Source organism: Hypomesus nipponensis, chromosome 15 (genome assembly GCF_054491055.1).
Source record: "Hypomesus nipponensis isolate SF chromosome 15, ASM5449105v1, whole genome shotgun sequence".
In the NCBI taxonomy this organism is placed as follows: domain Eukaryota; kingdom Metazoa; phylum Chordata; class Actinopteri; order Osmeriformes; family Osmeridae; genus Hypomesus; species Hypomesus nipponensis.
Genome location: NC_140375.1, coordinates 2897501 through 2913795, shown reverse-complemented (window position 1 = coordinate 2913795; position 16295 = coordinate 2897501). Strand labels below are relative to the sequence as shown.

At 44.1% G+C, this 16295-nt stretch overlaps 1 protein-coding gene across 7 annotated transcripts in view; it reads left to right on the top strand.

Annotated features, from left to right (window-relative positions):
- Nucleotides 1-1813: 1813 nt before the first annotated feature.
- The window catches only part of fli1 (Fli-1 proto-oncogene, ETS transcription factor), a 25322-nt gene continuing 10840 nt past the window's right edge, over nt 1814-16295 (top strand). Inside the window, exons 1-6 of one of the 7 annotated variants that reach the window (XM_084674041.1) lie at nt 1814-1931; nt 4299-4384; nt 12061-12075; nt 12163-12275; nt 12832-12986; nt 13394-13597. In XM_084674041.1, the coding sequence (XP_084530167.1) occupies nt 4346-4384; nt 12061-12075; nt 12163-12275; nt 12832-12986; nt 13394-13597 (526 nt within the window). In that variant the 5' untranslated portion in view covers nt 1814-1931; nt 4299-4345. Of the gene's footprint in view, nt 1932-4224; nt 4385-8032; nt 8179-8596; nt 8762-12060; nt 12276-12831; nt 12987-13393; nt 13598-16295 lie in introns of those variants that run through there. The other 6 variants (XM_084674043.1, XM_084674038.1, XM_084674044.1 and 3 more) reach the window with 6 other exon arrangements.

Below are 16295 nucleotides of genomic sequence, written 5' to 3'. Positions count from 1 at the left end.
GAGAGAGAACTCTCCTATAGAAATAGAAGAAATAGATTCAGCTTAACCATTGACAGTTTTTAGAGTCACAGTAATATTCTCATCATCAAGAAACACAAGGCCATTTGCCACTTCTTAAATCGGATCCAGCTTCAAATCTTGAGAGCTTATTAAAGTGTGATTGAAAGCTCCTTTGCCACCATAATTTGAGCAGCCAAAACTTAACTCCGAAAGGAGCATTGAGTCTTGACGGTAAAAGAACTTTGAGGCTGTTAGAATTGTTTTAATTCTCTATGCATAATCACTGTCGTGAATGTCCTTTCCAATTACTGTGATAAGAGACATACTGTGTATGTGAGAGTTCCTGGGGCGTGAGTGGGGTTCGAGACAGTTTTGCTTTCCCGGTGTCCCGCTTGGTTCTTGGATGTGCATGACTCACCGAGTTTGGAATGTTTATGTCGTGTACATGTGTGTTCGGTACTCGCTACAACCTTTCGACTGTGTAGGATAAAGTCTACGCACCTCCCCATTATCCATTGTTGTATTGTGCGACTAAAATGAGCAGGTGTTGACAATTTTAGGAAAAGCTTCATAAAAACTCGAGGAGACGAAATCAGAGTAGCCAAGAGTGGAGGGTAACAGTTGAACGGATGTTGAGGATATCCGTTGATTGTTCCACAGAAGCGCCATCACCAATGCACTGATGTAAAATCCAAAGCATGTCATGGGGAAACGCTTGCGGATATCAGGCCAAGGTTTGCGAACACCATTCGGCTGTTTTATGGTCCAGACACATAGGCCTACAACATTGCAGGCCTTCATTCAACAAATGAAGTCTACAGTCTGCAGTGTGGAGGTGGCGGCCTAAACCTGGTGCAAATAATTGTTTTTAGCCTGGCCTTTTTACTTTGGTTGCCCTGTGTGAAATGGCGACCTTGATGAGGCTGTAAAATGCTATGCTTGAGCAACTTTTCTCACAGTGTGAATTGCATGACATCCTTTTACGGATTCTTGGTTGATAAGGGCACGGTGAAGGAAATGAAGTTAGTGAACTGAGTGGGGTCAACCGGACAGGAAAAGCGAACTCACTGGAGACGCGTGTCCCTGTCACGATGCGCGGTTACTGCACGGTCTCCACTGCAGCGTGTTGGCCCTATGCAACTAAAAGGCGTTGATTGAGCTATAGGCCTTAAACTAAAACAATGTTAGACTTAGTTATAATGGCGTTAATAGACCATACTAAATTATGATGAGACAACGGAAATATGATAAGCTAGGCCAATTAAATAATTTACTGTCGTAGCCAACATATTTTTATATTTTAAATTATACTGACAGAGTCAAGATTTATCCTAAGTGACAGTCTTGAACTAGAATTAAGTATATTATTATTACTATACTAACATGCAACAGCTATTTCAAGATCATTCTGATTAGGCAATAATTTGACATGATCAGTTGGCCAACCCCAACTTTGATAATAGGTTTGGCAGCTGCTCTGGCGGTTTTATGCTCCTTTTAATTGCATCGTCACGTAAAGCATAATGAGCAGGTGTCTCTCAGACGTATTTTCTAGATCACTTCTCAGGGGGTGCATTAAAAAGAGGGCAATTGTCCTTCACTTCCAAAGAACGTTGCGCTGTGAGTTTTATTTCGCTGTTTTATGGCACTGTTCCGATTTCTGCTATTCCCCTTATTTCACGGTTCAATGGACTTGCTTCTCAGACTCCTTCAAGCACAGGCAAGGGGTGTTTTTCTCTCGCTCCTCATTGGCTGCTGACGGATTGCTCTCTCATCTCCCTAACGTTGCCATTCATACACTCAGCGCTTCATTCGCCTTTTCAAAATAACTCACTGTCATCCATGGTAACGAGTTTGGTTAGATGGGACTAATTATTTAAATTAAGGAATAAATAAATCGAACGAACTGACGACTGGCAATATAACGACAGGTGAGTGACAAAAATGAAAATGGAAAAAACAAAACACAATAGCCTACTTTGGGTTACCATCTGCAACATAACTTGTGTCAGAGACAATAAATAATGTATGCTGGTTTGTAAGCCAAATTGCTGATGTGTGTACCGAATAAACATTTTAAAAATATGTGCTACATATCCCTTGTCGTCGGAAGTTTACACTGTGCATGTGTAAAAACGGTACCATTTCATGTTACGACATACCGTTTCGAAAAGGCTAAGTTTGATTTTCCTATTCTTGCATGGAACACTACAAGGTATTTTGTTTTCAAATGTCGTTTTATTTGCCTTAGCCTACTATGCACGTAGACTGGAGTGGAAAAGTGCAGGTTTGGGCAGTTTGTTCTCATTTATGATGGATAACTGCGCGCTTTCGTGCAAGGTAAGATGCTTAAAATGTAACACTAGAGGCTTCCAGCCCACGGGCTGTCTTTGAGAAAAGTCCATGCAGTTATTCAACAGTCTTCCTGAGCTGCAAGCCGCCTAATTGGCTACAGATGCGGAATTCTATGCTCTTTTACCGTTTAGAAATTGAATGCATTTGGGAAACTTTATGAGGCGAGTCCAACGTTTGCCCGAAGGAGCAAAAAGAAGAAAACAGAGGTGCCCTACAATTATACATCGTGTCATGTTCATAAGCCCCTGTATAATTTTTCAGACGCAAGGTGGAAAGGCAGAAAGCCAATAACAAAAATACTTTAACGAAACGTGAAATTTCACCATGAAACGATATTGTATTTTGGAACGATTAAAATATGGTCATGTGTTTGCATCATCTCGTGAGCACTTGGTACAGGTAATTTGTCATTAGGCTACTACTCAGAATGTTTCATATGCCACTCAAGTCTTATATCCCTTGTATTTTTGTTATGTAGCCAAATATGAAGGACACAAAAGATGGGCGCTGATAGGCTAGCCTATGTGTACATGCGGTGTTTTAGTTAATGGGCCGATTATATTTAGAATGTCTGAGACTATATTAGCAATGCAGTGCCTTTCAAGCCTAAAGGCCTACACAACAAAACTATGTCCATGTCTACCCACCATTCAACAGCACAGTGACTTAACCTGAGCAAATCGCCTACTGCCCACTCATGGACAGTCAGTTTAGACACATTCACAGTGTGGCCAGTCCACAGAACCGCACTTAATCCATTAATTCAGATTAATTCTGTGAGTAAAAAGTCTGCATGTCCAGATTGATGCCCGGAATGTAAAATGCAGCTTGTGCCAGCCTTCTTGTTAATTACATACTGAGAGAAGGGCTAAAGACACCGTCCTCGAAGTGCCCTTTCACCCTAGACTTTGTAAGCTGCACTTATTAAAGCGAAAAGTGCTTCAATATGTGGCGAGCTTCAGGGGAGAACGCGATGGGGGTAGGGACGAGGGGTTCTGTTTGCTACCCTGCTCCACACGGGTCTATTGAGCAAGTTAGAGGAACTGAACCTAGTAGTGACAGTTCTGTTGTACTGTTTACACGATCTGTGGAAGCTTATTTATAATAGGCTTATTGGACAGAAAAACTTTTTGCACGACGTTAAACCTGCCCTATGCAACATGGATGTGACAATTAATCTGTGGGGCAAATTAATAAGGACAGTCACACGGCTGAAAATGAAACTTGTGTCCCTTAAAACTTCCGGTGGGGCTCGTGAACCAAATATGACCTTCCTCCTAGGTGGAAGTGGTTATTTGGAACTGAACGCAATTCACCAAACCACAAGGCGTTCGCCAATGTGAACTGCTCAATTGATGAAGGCTATTGACATGTTTTCGATAGAACAGGACTATACTGTAGCCAAGGACGTCAGTACGAAGTGAAAATGTGCTGTTTCAATTAGGTCTAGCCCATAAATTGCATAATTGAAAAGTCAATTTTTGCTCGAAATTAAGTTTACCAAGGTTGTGTGTCAAAATTATATTTGCAAATAGGCCTACGCTTGAGTGAATAATGTTATAATATAATTTTAGTTTAAAGACAAAAAAGTAAATTTCAGTGGGCTGGAGTTGGGGTTCGCGTTAGCATGGCCTACCTCGAATATGAAGCGAATAAACCCAATCAGAAAGATATAATTGGAAATCAAATACAGAGCCAAATCTTGATACATGTAGGCCTAATACATTGGCCTTTTACATTGCAATAACAGTTTTGTTAGTATGCCTATCACACACATATTGCACCTTACAATTGCACAAAATCAATCCATAAAAAGCTGCTTGTTGTTTCTGTTAATAACTAAATCAACAACAGCAACACCAATAATAGTCTACCAATAAACATTTATGAACACAATATCCTACACGTTTAATATCGACTCATTTTAGTTTGCTATTCCTCAGGGCTCTTGAACGCTGTTGCACATTTTGGGCCTTCCAGTCCAAAGAACATGTTTCAGACCGTACCTGACACTTCGTCTTACGTCAAGGTAAGACAACATCGTCTCTTCGATCAGGTAATGTTGTGTGTTGGGGGAGGTGGTGGTGGTGGTGGGGGGGGGGGGGGGCTCAGGGGGTCTCCCTTAAGGCTATAACATAAGATCTACCTCCGATGACTATCAATTGCATCTGTACAGCCGCTTGATGTCGTGTTTCGATAATGATTCTCAATCACACTTTGATTCAAGTGATCTGTTTTTGTGTCAATAACAATTACATTTATTTTGTTTAAAATGCTGAAGTTTTGACATCATGCTGTTTTCCCTCTCCGCCGCAGTCTCAAAAAATGTAAACAAAGCAAATACTGGACATCTGGTTTTCACGTTTAAACTCAGCATAAAATCACATGGTACAGCGTGGAATTGCTCCAACCGGCTAACTCTGATAGTCCTTGAACAGTTTGATAAAAATGAAATATGCACGCTCATAATTGTAGGCCGATTAACCTGCAGTGTAGGCTACAGCTTTGGAATAGTCTAGAATGGCCTAATGCCAATCCTTTTTGAAAAGCTTTTTGTTTTGCTCATTTGAAATGTTGCTTTGTTGCAATTCATTCATGGATATCTGTCTTGTTTGGTGTTTTTAAAGCATACACAAACATGGATACTGGGCACTTTGAAAATGAGCAATTGTGCGAGGCCAAGCCATTCATAATATCGTTATAATCATGGTATTTTCCTTCAGCTACTTGTTATGTTTTGGAGACTTATTGCCCTTTACATAAGGGGCCTTTTCATACAGCCACGTTTGTGCCGCTGGAGAGACTTAAATTTCAGTGCCACATACTGGAGTTCTGTGAACAATTCACGATTTGTTTTGGGTGACTCAAAAAGCATGAACTTTTGAGGAGAAAATATGCTTTGATTTTTTTTTGTGTGTGAAGTAGGTCAATAATTATTAAACAAATGGCCCAGGAACTTTGGCAAGACCAAATAGCATACTTTTTATTTTTAGCCTATTGATTGAGATTCTCGAGTTAGGGCAAATATGCTGTTAGTGGATCTAAAATGGATTAACCAAACTTCTACAAACTTTGATATAGTCTATTATGGCATAGGCCTACCAAGGTCTTAATGATAGTAGCAGCCAAATAAAATAAATTTAAATACCAGACGTACAATACTGTTTTGCATTCGGGGGATAATGTCGCTCAGAATGTGAATGCCTCAAGACAAACTTTTAAAGAAATACTCTGCTTTATTCAAGCGAATCCACAGTCTAGCATTGGTTTTGTTTGGTTAAGGCCAGGCGAGACCAGAGCTCTCCAATAAAAATAAATCTCAAATTAATTATGGCCTCAAGCAAGGGGCCAGACAGTTCGCTCTTGTGTGCAGCAGTCTCCGTTTTTTTTTTGCCCTCGGTATTTTTACTTCGGTTCTCTTTCTGCCCGTGAGAGGTATAGGGCTTAACAGAACTTTCCCGTCTAATGAACAATCTTAAATGGCTGATCCATATCGGGGGCTATGTCATGGTTAAAATAATAAAGGCCGCAAGCGTGTCACAAAAGCGAATTCATAGGCGTTGCCCAAGGAAGCCTACATGCCAACTTAACGAGATGGCTCCCGGGTTTTCCGATAATGATGATCGTACAATGCACGTGAAGCCCAGCCCTCGGCATTTAGTGAAACCTACTCGAGCCACACAAGTCAATGATGGCTTGTTGGTGGCTTGTAAAATAATGATACCGTACACCAAAATGTCAACAGCCTACTGAACATCACAGTTGCCATCTTTAAATTATATGTCTATTTATGAGACCCAAATGGTGCGCTTCAGTTTGTCCATAAAATTGAAGTGGGCAAGCATGGGCAAGGGCAGGTCTTTAAATACAGATCATAACCTCAATGGTATCCACCCACTTCATGCTTTCTCCAATGGATAGGAGCTACTGGTGTCCTACTGCTTGTGGTAGGAAGAAACGTCTGGCTGTCAACTTTCCGCGTCAAGCCAGATGTTCTGTGGTTCACTGTATAAACCAACTTGCATCTGTTTATTGGCCTTCCAAAATGTTTGTTAACATTGTTTTCATTATGGCCTTGGCTGTTCTTACGACCCACCCCTTTGCCTTTTTGCATGACGAGTGTTCAGTAAATAACTATGTGAATAATTTTATTAGCACTATACTTCAAACTTAAATTCCCCTATTTGGGGGCTGGTGTTCGCTGCAATGGTCACAATAGTCACCAATAAATATTTTCTTGTCGGATGTTGGCTATTCATTCTCCTGTCCTAACTCCTAAAAAAAGTCCCTCTTTTATGTCAATAGCGAATATTAAAACTATTAAATGTTGAATATGAAAAAGGAACAGCAACTAAACAGTTAAACAAGGTGTCTCCCTTAATTACACATGGGCTGAGCTGGCCCCAGGCAGGAGAAGCCTTGACCCCTAGCAGGATCCAGATGTGGTAGTCTCGAAGGGGCCTCTCCCCCAACAGACCCCCAAGTCGAGAGCAGACAGACCGGCCCGTCTGTCAGTCGCTGCGGCACGAGCTCCTTTTGGACGCTCAGAGGCCGCTCCCCTCAGGCAGGGTCCTGTTGGTCTGGTCACGTTCAGAGCCGGCTCCATGTCTAGAATCTGCGCCGAAATTGTGCTTGAATTGATGAGGGCAATTTCGAAAGGTAGGAAAGGAAAAATACGTGGGGGTGGGGACTTGAGGTTTTTTGTCAGTGCGTCAATGAGGAGAGGCAAAGCCAAAAACTAGCCTACACTATAGGGCCAATTCCAGCATTAAGTTAATAACAGCATGCAGGAACAATAGGGAGAAAAGCAACAGTAATAACATTTACGGTATATCATACAATAGGCTACACATACCCGACACATATTTTGTTTAAATTCTTAGATTGAAAAAAAGGGTCTCCATGCATTTCAAGCTATCTCAATGTCTTGGAGGTACACAAACCATCATCATTCATTCCTGTGTCGAATAACAGACGCACGTGTAGAACAGACTGTAAGCATTATGAGACTGAGGCGCTGCGTGCTTGGATTTTATTAATGGTGTTACGGGAAAACTCCACAGAGGCTTTGGAAGCTATAACAAAAACTAGACTGCAACAATCCCTGCCACAGGTAGTTCAAATTTGCATTCCACTTTGGTTTAATTTAGAGGTAGCCTATATAATCCGCATTTATAGGATCACATCTGTCTGCTTTAAAAGTAGACCCCTATTTTATCAATTTTTCGCAGTAACATAGTATGATGTATGACCTGATTTATTGAGACACGATACAGAAATATATAGAAATAGAAAACGATCGGATTCGGGCCTGTGAAAAGAACAGCAATTACACTAAAACGCCGTGTAATAACAGTCATGTAGGCCTATCATCTGTTAAAAGCTTTTCCATTCAGGTAATCGTATTTGTTCAAATAACCCATTGATGAAATGGAATTGTTTGAGAGCAAACCCATTCATTAGTGTTTGTGATATGCGAAGTCTTAACAATGCGGCATAACAGGCTGGCAACCATCCTGTAAATATTTCCGTGTAAAAACATTAACAGTGGGGCTGTAACACTCAATTGTTTTTGCTGCTTATCTCTTTCGGACAAGTATCCTGCTTTTCGGTGCTGTGATGAAGGCAGGGCTTGCAGTGACACACATAGCTTCCTTCTCAAAAGCGGTGACTTCACTTCCCAAATTTAGACGGAAAAAAATCCATCCGGTAACTCTTTCTCTCCGCGACATATCGGGGGCTGGAATTAATTCAGGAGCGTGTCATGTTTGGATTATTGTTGGGGTCCGCTGAAAATTGCGCAAAATGGACGGAACTATTAAGGTAAGGGTGGAGGTTGGGGTGTACGAGTTTGAGAGAGAATGCTTTTTTCGAGTTGCGCCTCCTTTTAGCATGGACAGCTATGTCTGAGCTGTAGCCATATGATTCAGAAATGCGTAGCTCTTCCTTTACTCTAAGAGCGGTAACCAGATTACCTTATCCTTTCCTCTTTCTCACCAAGTTTCCAGTTCCTTTGCAACCAAAGTCTTCGGGAAAAAGTGGTGTTGGGATTTAGAGAGGACTACACAGGAGTTGTGGAACGAGCGCGCTTTACGCACGTCTGAAATCGAAATGAGTGATTTTTTTGGTTGTTGTTTAGAAAATGAATTTTAGAGACCAAATAACAGAGCAATTATATTACTCATGTAAACTGCATTTGATTTTACGGATTTGAGAAATAAGTGAGCGTTTGACAATAGACAGCATATCGTTATGCATATAGGCTAATGCGTTCGTTCGCTAAGAGCGATGTGTCAGTGCTGCGCAACACTGGTGGCACGGCGCCTTGGACACTTTCACGATGTCTGGGTTCATTCGAAATAATTTTGGTGATTCAGAGTTGAGCTCATCACAGCGCTGTTTATGTGTAAGTCTGTTTCCCAATTCTGCTTTGAAAAGCGTTAACTCAATTGAGGTAAAAACCGAAATGTCACAACAAATTTCAACATTGTACAAATGTAATGCTAGTTGTCAAAGTTAATCGGCACAAACAAAGGATTTAACAGTGTTAAACGTTTAAATTCGTTTATTACAATGAGCTGGTGCACGCTTGCTAGCAGAGCAGCACGGTAGCCTGCTGCTGGCCCCGGTATTGGAATTCCAGATGCTCCGTTGTACAGATGTGTCAAGAGTCCTGAATTTCAACATTTCAACATTCAGCTATGTCCTTGTTTGAAGGTATTGCCAATGTTCGGCCTAGATTCACTGTATGACGGTTTCCAACCATATAGAAACATAGAAAGTGATTGTTTGCGTACAGAATTCTGGCATGTTTTCTTTGGATGGCGAGGGGTGGGGATGTGTGGTCAGTGTGGCAGCAGGGTGTGGTATGAGTTTTGGAACACTGTAATCCTTGACCAAACAGCAAGGGTAATCAATTGTTGTTAAAGCATAAAAGCCTTTAGTATGAGGATGGGAATGACAGTCAGCGTGTCCATATTGCAGACTTACATTTGGAAAATAAGGATGAATGGATCGATGTGATTACTGTGGTGAAAGTATTTATTTATGGACATCACTGATTGTATGTATTAAAACGATCTGACTGCATTCAAACATACTCACCCAGAGAGGGTGTTCTCGAGTCATGAGAGTTTCCTGTGCTACACAATCTTGTTTCCTGACAGGTTTCCTCTTCCTTCTAAAACAAAAGACAGGAATGACCCCCCCCCCCCCCCCCCTACTACACTCCCACCTCCAGTGGATGTATGATGCCAAGTAGACATGTGCACATGTTCATATGAAGCACATGCACACTTTTAGGGCGTTGCTCGGCGACACAGGGCTGTGGACATAATCCTTGGGGTATTTGAGGTTACAGGTGTCACACCTTTGGCAGTAATCACTGAACTGTGCCATTTATGGCCGTGGTGACGTTAATAGTCAGGCCGATGATAAGGAACATAACATTATTGATGATGGCAATATGGAAAGTGATGCCAAGAACATGTTTACCGGATGTGCCATCGTATAAAGAGAGTACGATTATCAAGACAGATCCCTCAAGACGTAAACGTTTTTAATGTATCTGGCTGCGACACTAACTAATGAAACCTCTCCCGGCTCCACGTTGGTTCTTTTGAAAAACGTGCGGATTTTAGAGATTCGATGGGAACACATTTCGGGGGAGCAGGTGCTCACGCAAAGTGTGCCCAGTCAGAATCAAGATCAATCAACTGTATCCTGATCCCGCCCTGCCACTGGTGGTCTGCCTGCTTCTCACTGATACAGAGAAGCAAACACTTGGCCTTGGCACAGCTTGCCGTCAGAGCCTGCTCCCTAGCGCACACACGCTCCTATTTTTAAAAAGTGTCTGTAATCGAGATAAGCACATGCCACTTGCCAATCATCAATGACATGGTGTATACCGTATGTCACTCTGATATGTCAGTGCAAATGTAACGTGCAACAGCCACAATAGCAGTCTGCCCTTATCAGGCCACATTGAGACATTCCCTCACTGCCCTGCACTTATCATCCACCAGCTAGCTGGGCTGGGTAGTTCAGATATCCCAGCCTATGTTGGTCTTGCTGATGAAATCACTGGTCATGTCGGTCCAGAAGGCCAAAGTGCCCAAACAGATGTCCACTCAATATCATCCAGCCTCCTTCAACCGCCTACGCCAATATCTGAAACTATGTCATTGTTGTGATGTCGCCAAGCTCGGCCAGCACAGTTTTTTTATGACCTTTGCTTTGAACTAGACTGGCCACAAATGTTGTTGTTGTAGAGAAATGTTTGAGACATTTCATTTACTCAAGGGCTTGTACCTGTGGAATGAACCCGGTGTTCCAAAATCAATTCCCAAAGTGTTTGTGACTAAGATTCTGGTATTTAAAGCAGTTTGGCTGTACCCCGTGTGGGTCGGTGTATATTTACCACGAGACAGCTGACATGTACAGTACATGTACCCTACATGTTCGTCTAATTAGTCTTGATGATTAACATCATGAGCTATCATAAAATAAGATTACACAGGATATGTATACAGTCAGCAACCAGCCGCATGCATTGTTGTAACTCCAACGGGTCAGCTATTTTGCGTATATATGCCGAGAGACTAGAGTATAAAAGTATATACAGTATGTATATACTGTACGTATATATTTATACAGTATATAACTATGTAGGCTAGTCCTTTGTCGTTGTATTTGAGCTGTGATACAGTGTGTGTAAGAAAACATATACTGTATATTTGCACAAACAAGTCCTGTGTGTAAAATAGTGGTTTTCGACTCCCAAACTTCACACCAAATGACTGCAATGCTCACGATGTCGTCACGTCCTTTACACTGCGCAGAATATGCCTCCACAAAACTATCAGTCTCCGATGTCATTAGCAAATAAATACCTTTAATCTCAAGGATTAAAGATGTCCTGGTCTTGGCTTAGCCATCAGATGCTGTGAGACCCAAAGTGCGTCAGATGTGATCCTAATCCCTGAAATGCAAACCATTTGATATGTGTCCCAGTTTGATTCGGCATTGTCCTAACAGTCAACAGTATCATAGACACCTCATTAGGCCTGACGGACTCGGCATCATGCTTCGGCTATTGAAATGAACCCAGGAGCACTAAGAGGTTTGGGCATTGTGTGTCTGAGGGTCATAGCTACCACATTGTGATCAGTCTGTATGTTTTGCCACCCTTCGTCGACAGACATTTTTCAGACACGGCCGTGTTTCCAAGCGTCCATTCCAAGACGAGAGACCAAACACGTGGACACAAAGCCTTCCTCCATCGAGGCCCAGTCGCTCTGTTTGTTTTCTTTAATAAACTGACATTGCTCCAGCTGAGCCACTGCAGAGGGGTCAGTGTAGAACTGACCCCCGTGTGCTTCTGTTCAGCCTTCAGCTGCGAGTCTCCCCCTTCCCTCGGCGGGCGGACGGGGAGCCGAAGGCGAGACCGCTTGCACACGGCGGCGCCCGGTACGCGGGCGCGTAGACACGTTTGAAGTCCCAATAACGTCAACAGGAAGCTGTCTTTTAGCTAGCTAGGCCCAACTGCTGCATACACAAACCACTTAGGAGGGCAGATACGCGATGGAACACATAACTACGCAGTAATTGCAGTAAACAGAAAATGTGGCTGAGGGCAAGCGAGGGAGGATGGGAGATGACGTGATAGGCGTACTTCTGTAACGTTGTGCTTTTCCCCACCCACAGGAGGCGCTGTCAGTGGTGAGTGAAGACCAGTCCCTCTTTGAGCCTCCCTACACTGCTGCTGCCCCCCTGCCCAAGACAGATATGACTGCTTCTGGCACACAGGACTATGGCCAGCCCCACAAAATCAACCCCCTACCCCCCCAGCAAGAGTGGATTAACCAACCTGTCCGTCCAGTCAACGTCAAGAGAGAATATGAACACATGAATGGATCTAGGTAAAGTAGCCTACCATCCATTTTACTAGACTCCAGAATTTTAGAGCTGGTCAAATTAGGATCCAGAGTCCCAGATATACATTATACATAGTCACAATAGACACAGTTTTTTTCTTATAGTTCTTATATATTTAATTTTTTGGGGGGGAGGGGGGTTTATGACTTGGCTTAATTCCTGTTCAGGAAACCAATAAACCCATAAGTGCTCATTTTAGAAAGTATGTATCTCAAATGGCAGGAATAATTTGTCTAGGCTAAATCTGAACAGGTAGTCTAGTCTTTGGAAATACCTTTTGTCCACTTGCTGAAACTTTAAGTTGGTACGGTATTACTGTTTATAGATATCATTAATACAGCAGAACCACATCTACTACTTAACCAAATACACATTTAACAGGAACAGTGTCTCATTGTGGGTTGGGACTATTGGTCTTTCATGGGGTCCGGGTATCCAAAACGTTACTGAAAGGCTCCATCCAATTGTGTGTACACTCTGAGTCAATGTAAAGTCTGAGACAGACCATTATCTAAACTGATGACCCTGGTGTCTCTGCAGTCGGGAGTCTCCTGTAGACTGCACTGTGGGGAAATGCAATAAGCTTGTGGGCGGGAACGACACATCTCAAATGAACTACGGCAACTACATGGACGAGAAGAACGCCGCGCCCCCCAACATGACCACCAATGAGAGGAGGGTCATTGTCCCCGCAGGTAACGGTTGCTCATCGCATCCCTCTTTATTCAGCCCCTCCTATCACAATGAACCCACACACCCAAGTTATTAATCTAAACATCCAAGATTTGGTTCTATTCAGTTACATTTCATGATGTCAACATTTCAGCCTTTATGCATTCAATCAGTCTCGCGGACGCCTGAGTACAGTTAATTCGATATCTTAATCTTGCTCTGTTTGTTTGGACTGCAGTTCAATTGACATCACTAGGCCATCACTAGGCTGTCACCTCGCTGTCGTAAAAACATCCTGTATTCTCTTAGGCATCCACAACATCAGAATAGTAGCTATTATCGCATGACAATAAGCTTCTCCATGTTCCGAAGGAGAACTTCAGGCCAGACTTGCGTGACTTCCATGCCTTCTCTGCTTCTCTCCCACCAGACCCTTCGTTGTGGTCGCAGGACCATGTCCGTCAGTGGCTGGAGTGGGCCATCAAGGAGTACGGCTTGCTGGAGATCGACACGGCCATGTTCCAGAACACGGACGGCAAGGATCTGTGCAAGATGAGCAAGGAAGACTTCCTCCGTCTCACCACCATGTACAACGCCGAAGTCCTGCTCTCACATCTCAATTACCTCAGGGAAAGTGAGTTGAGAAAAAACGAAATGTATTCACAACCTGTTAGAAATGCTTTCTAGACCACTATCACCACCCTGTTCCAAACGAAGAACCTATCTGTACAGTAAAGTATTCTGTAATTCTATGGTAATACTGTATTGTCTATGACCCAATCTCAGACCAGAAGTGTAGACTTTTCTGCATTTGGTTGGGGAGCCCTTACAAAAAAGCCAAACCACGGGAGTAGCATCACTCATGCTGCATTGTCACTGCACACAGTTGCCTAACAGTGATACCGAATCCTTGTTTATATCCAAAATGGCTGGCCGGACTTTGGCACAACTATAGTGGATTTTGGGAAACTTTCCTCTTTAGATAACCATCATGCCCCCCCCCCCCCCTTTCTCTACTGGGGACAGGCCATAGTCCTCAATAAGATGAAGCCCAGGTGCATTGCCTCAGGAGCAGAAATAAGGCCTGTGTGTTCAGCCTGGCAAGGGAAGTTTATCTGTAATTGACCAGAGAAGCCCGCTCTGCTCTCATCCTATCGCTGGGCCTTTCTGTCCACTTTTCTACTGCATGTTTTGGCGATGAGGTACGGCTCCACAGAAACATGCTTTCTCCCTGCGCCCACATGCACGTGGCGTTTAGAGGCATGTCAGGGCCGCATGTAAAGCCTAATGGCACGTGGCCCGGTCAACTGGACTGAGTGAAGTTTGCTTCGTGTTTGGTGTCACTTCGGTAGTTGTCAATTCAGCCTTGGCTGTATGTATTTGATGCATCGCGGTGGCTAGCTGCTCTGCTAGTGTTTTAGCATAGCCCTTTAGCCTGAGGTTGGACTGGATGAATATGTCTCTCCTTTTCTTGGCCTAAAGAGTTAACCGTCTATTACTCGAAATCAGCGAGTCATCAATGTCCTGTTCGATGTCTCGGTTTCCATGCTGCGATGCCTCACAAACACACGCGTGCTGGTTAGCAGGAAATGCTAACGGTTTGTGCTTTGGAGCGGGGCCGGAGAACATCATGACACGGAGCTGGGTGGAGCCGCTGATGGGTCGGCTGCATTTAATGCTGCTCCTAAAAATGTCTCAGCCCGTGATGTCATGGGAACTTTATTCCGCGGGTGTCAACAGTTTTTCTCCGTAGCGTGGCGTCTGGGAGTAGAGGATGGTTGTTGTTGAGTATAACGGCCCCATTGTGTATGTGTGAGCGAGTGTGTGTGTGCGTGCACGTGTGTCTGGATCACCAGGCAGTTCTGCATCTTCCTACCATTCGCAGAGCTCGCTGTCTCTCTGTCTCTCTCTGTCTGTCTGTTTCTCTGTCTATTTCTCTGTCTGTCTGTCTGTCTGTCTCTCTCTCTCTCTCTCTCTCTCTCTTTCTCGCTCTACTTCTCTATATGCAGGGCAGCAGTTTTCATTAGGGACGGTTTGCCGCAGACCTTAACCCAGGCTTAGATTCACTATACTGTGGTTCTCCCTGCCACTCGTCCTTTTGATTTAGCCTTTGTGTGTTTTGGAAACAGAAGAGATGTTTTCGGAATCCCCCGCTCGGCAACTTAAATTGCTTTGGATGCGTTCCTGAGCCGGAGAGACAATCGCTCTGCCCGACCCGTGCGTGGACTGACCAGTGGCAGACGGGGGCCCTTTGAGAGAAGGGCCATGGTATGGTATACGGCCTGGCCCCCGAAGGCTCGGAGGCAACGCGTGAGTGAGTGAAGGCATGTCGGAGGGAAGGCGAGGTTCCAGCGTTTAGCCTGACCCCCGCGGGCACTCCAGCTTTTTCTCGTCGAAAAACCGAAGCCGATCTCCATCCACCCCCCCCCACACGCCCCCACTCCCGCAGCACAAACAAACACAATCACAGACGAGGAGTAGCCTGGGCCAGAATGAAGACCTCTGGCTTCACTCACGAGAGCCGGAGTGCGCCCGAGCTTCCAGCTCAGACAGAGAGAGGGAGGTGGGGGGGGGGGGGGGAGTCAAGCCCTGGAAGTATTTAGTGATTATAGGCCGTGTGATGTCTTCCAACAATCCCCCCTTCAACCCCCCCCCCCCCACCATCCTATCCCCTCCACACACACAATTCCCCCGTCCTCCTCTCGCTACAATCGTTTCATACACACATCTGTGTGCATCATGTGTATGTGTTTTGATACGTTAACTAAAAACGGTTTGCATCATGAAGCAGTTTTCTTTTGTTTGGGGGCAGAAAGAGTGACACATGTGCACACACACACACACACACACACATAGGGCCAGGTATGGCACAAAGACACCGTGCCAGACCTCTCAGAACCCCCACCTACCCAGCTGCTCGCTGGAATGAGGCTGGGTGCCTCTGCATTATTTTGGCCTCATTGTTTGGTCACTTATCCAGATTTTTATAAGCGATGGCCGCCCGCGCCCCAATGTGCTTTCAATTTGGGGCCGCAATTTGAGAATTTGTACAAATTAGTCTGTCAGGGAGGGACTGTGGACTGTTTGCTTTATCGCACCCGTGTAGGTCGGTTTGATACCACATGTGCTGGAAGCAGGGCAGAGCCAGAAAACCTCAGACAATGAGAGGATCTATCTTCTGACATTGGAAGACTGGTCCAGATGGAGGGCGACAGAGAGAGACAGAGAGAGATGGAGAGAAAGGGGGAGAGAGAGATGGGGAGAAAGGGAGAGAGAGTGCCAAAGTAGAGAGGAGATATGAGACAAAAGAGGAAGCGAGAGAGACAAAGCTT